The sequence below is a fragment of the Leptidea sinapis genome, chromosome 27 (genome assembly GCF_905404315.1).
Source record: "Leptidea sinapis chromosome 27, ilLepSina1.1, whole genome shotgun sequence".
Taxonomy (NCBI): domain Eukaryota; kingdom Metazoa; phylum Arthropoda; class Insecta; order Lepidoptera; family Pieridae; genus Leptidea; species Leptidea sinapis.
In genome coordinates, this window is record NC_066291.1 from 1525447 (window position 1) to 1528559 (window position 3113).

At 36.0% G+C, this 3113-nt stretch overlaps 1 protein-coding gene across 1 annotated transcript; it reads right to left on the minus strand.

Annotated features, from left to right (window-relative positions):
• Positions 1 to 915: 915 nt before the first annotated feature.
• On the minus strand, positions 916 to 2097 carry LOC126972907 (uncharacterized). Its single transcript, XM_050820009.1, has 2 exons — positions 1929 to 2097; positions 916 to 1595 (listed from the first exon to the last, which is right to left on the minus strand). The coding sequence occupies exons 1-2, from the start codon at positions 2095 to 2097 to the stop codon at positions 916 to 918; spliced, it is 849 nt and encodes a 282-aa protein (XP_050675966.1).
• Positions 2098 to 3113: the final 1016 nt, after the last annotated feature.

A 3113-nucleotide genomic window follows, 5' to 3' on the forward strand; every position in this document is an offset into this window, starting at 1 on the left:
GTCTGGCAGTCAAAACCAAATCGAAAAGCTTTTTACGTATATGTTCGGAAAATTAAAGTAAAAATTAAAAACACTTAAATCTGTAGATCTATTGTGCCCCTTACGTATGTACGCACGCCCTAACGATGACTATGCTCTTTGTGATGAGGTAGTGTAGAGGGCAACGTTCAGCGAATTTTTTCTCCTTGCATATTTGGAGTTCTAATTTGTATCTAAATTACATCCTCCAGGCCTATGACCTTTAAGAGGTGCAGTATCCTCACTGGACAAGAGTGGGGCAGGCAACCTGCCCTCACCCAGCCTCACATTCCAGGAAGATTTGTTTAGCATCTTCGTAGGCATCTAGACAAAATCTGCGTTGCCAGCCTTTAAGGTATGCTTTTTTCTTGAAGGTCCCTAAGTCGTATCTATTCGAGAAAACCGCAGCCGGTAATTGATTCCACAAAGTACGTTAATTCCTACAACAATTACCTGTGTATCGGCAAATTGTTTACAATTTATTCTTAGTATGGTTGTTAAACTGAAGTAGCAGTGGACAGGACACATAGATTGACGGACAGGTGGGGCCGTAAAGTCCTTGATTGGCGACCACGTATCGGAAGACGTAGGCCCTCCACAAGACGGCACGACGATCAAGATCACCGGAAAGGTTTGGATGATGTCAGCGCAGGACCGATCGTTATGGTCACGTCATGGTCACCTTTGAGAAAGGCCCTTGTCCAATAGTGGACATCTGATGATAATAACGAGAACAGAAGGGCTAACTTACAACATTAATTTACACAGGAGTATATTTCTGATGGTAGAAGTTACGAAGTTACGTGTTAAGAAGTCTCTGATTTTTTTTTAAATCAAAACTAGTTGTGGTATAGGTGAAGGAAAAAAATCAAAGTTTAGTAATTTATTTAATATACATTAATAGAAATGAGAAATTTGAATTATTACAATCAAGTAAGAAGTAGACACACTAACAAAACTCAGTAATAACTTAATATTAACGTCAAACATTCCGAAGACATCAACACGTAATGGCCAGGCGTCTATCAATTCCATTAGTGTTTTACCTTCACTTCGTACTTTATTTGGTAAACTGTAATCCATTATTATGTTGTTAACTAAAACTTTTGTGTCATTCCTAGTAGATTCTATTTCTTCACAAACATACGAAAGTACTCCAACAAAAACTATCTCAGTGGTGCACCAGCATACGAAATCTAGTATTGGATTTGGTATAAGTCGGAAGCTGTAGTAATATATGTACAGCCAAATAGTTGTAAGTATGTAGGAGAATGAACAAGATAATGACATGATAATGTGCAAACTATACACTTCATTTACCAGACGAACAGTTTCACCAATAAGATCGTACGCTGAGGATATTGATATCAAACCGATTGTTTGTCTTTGCACCATTGGATCCGGAGTTATTCTTTTAGATCTGTGTACATCCAAATATATACTCATCCTCGACGTATTTGGGCAAATTTTCTGCAGAAACCTGTTTATCACACTTAGTCTTTGAATTAAGCACTTCATATACGTATAAAACAAGAAAATTTCAATGTGTCTCTCGAACGTTATGATAATCAAATATGCTAATATAACCCAATGCACTAATCCAAACGTTGCAATATCTACTAGAGCAGTAATACAGAAAACTATAATGTAAATATATAGCCCTCTTCGTACATTCGTCTTTGATGAAATGTAAAAATTATCACTGATTTTTAGAAAATGGTCGATTTTGGATAAATTTTTAATTATCGATTTATTCTTTTCACAAAAATAAAAGGAAGCAGGAATTGACATTATATAATGCGCAGCTTCAAATAGCCCGGGTATCTGTTCTATTAAATCAATCCCTTGATCTCCGTCTTGCATAAAAATCAATTTTACTAGGCTGTATAAATACGGAAAATTTATAAGGCATGCTAGCGCAAGGCTCAGAAATTTAAGTTTCTTTGAGGTATTGGTTAGATTTTGATTTGTATAGGAAAACTTGAATATTCCAAAACAGTTCCCTACTTTCATCACAGGCTTTAAGCTATCGATTATAAAATTAATTCTTCTTTTAAGACTGTCAGATGGCACAGACATTTTTCACAAAAATGTATCACTTGAAAGTAAGACAAAACGACATTACTGTACAAAAGCTTAACGACATTTCATATCCATTTATTTGGTATTGTAACAAAATGAAATTACTTTTAATTAAGAAATGACCTTAAGTTACATAGGGCTGTCAACCATCACATAGCTATATGTACGTTATATGTACGTCATTGGAAATAAATAACTAAGCTAGCCGTCCGAATCATCAATCAGTTGGTAAGAGTGCTCGAACGGTACCTGAGAGGCGCGGGTTCGAGTCCCGCATCATCCATGACTTTTGATATAAACATAAAATTCGTGTATAAAATCCCAGAACTGCGAAAACATAACAAACTGTTTACTGAGAACTAAGTTTAATTCTTATGTCTTAATACTTAACCTTTTTTTATGATTACAGATGACGAGAGGAGCAGAACGTTTATCTAATTATGAGTCAACCGCCATGCCTTAAGATTCTTTGAAAAACCTTAATTTCTCAGGGGCACTGTGGTTGTGCTTGTCACCCTGACCCATAACATCTCAAAGAGTATTTTAGCAACAATTGTATAATGAGGGTCAAAAACACGAGTGGCGTGGGTTATGATGTGAGCAGGCGAACATCGTAATAATTGACGTCACGAGCGTTTTTCGTCCTAGTTATAAAACGTGTCGCATACAATGTATTTTCTACGACTAGAATTTTAAATAAAACAAACAAATATACCAAGTTTTCAAGTTGCCGCTTAAATCAAAGAGGATGTAAGTACTACGTAGTAAGAGGCGGGTCTGCCTAGGTAAAAATTGAAATTTAGTCCAGTATGAAACGTGCTGTGATTTGACACAAATTTGAAATAGTAGTAATAACAGTATGGCGATTGGTGACCAAGTATAATCCGGCTAAGTTTGAAAGTGAACATTAATTGTTTGAAACGTAGTGGACTTCGTCTATCTTCGTTTTTTACAAGATTCTAGCCGTCGTCTGTCAATCTATCAATCACTACACGTTTCATACAATCGAGTGA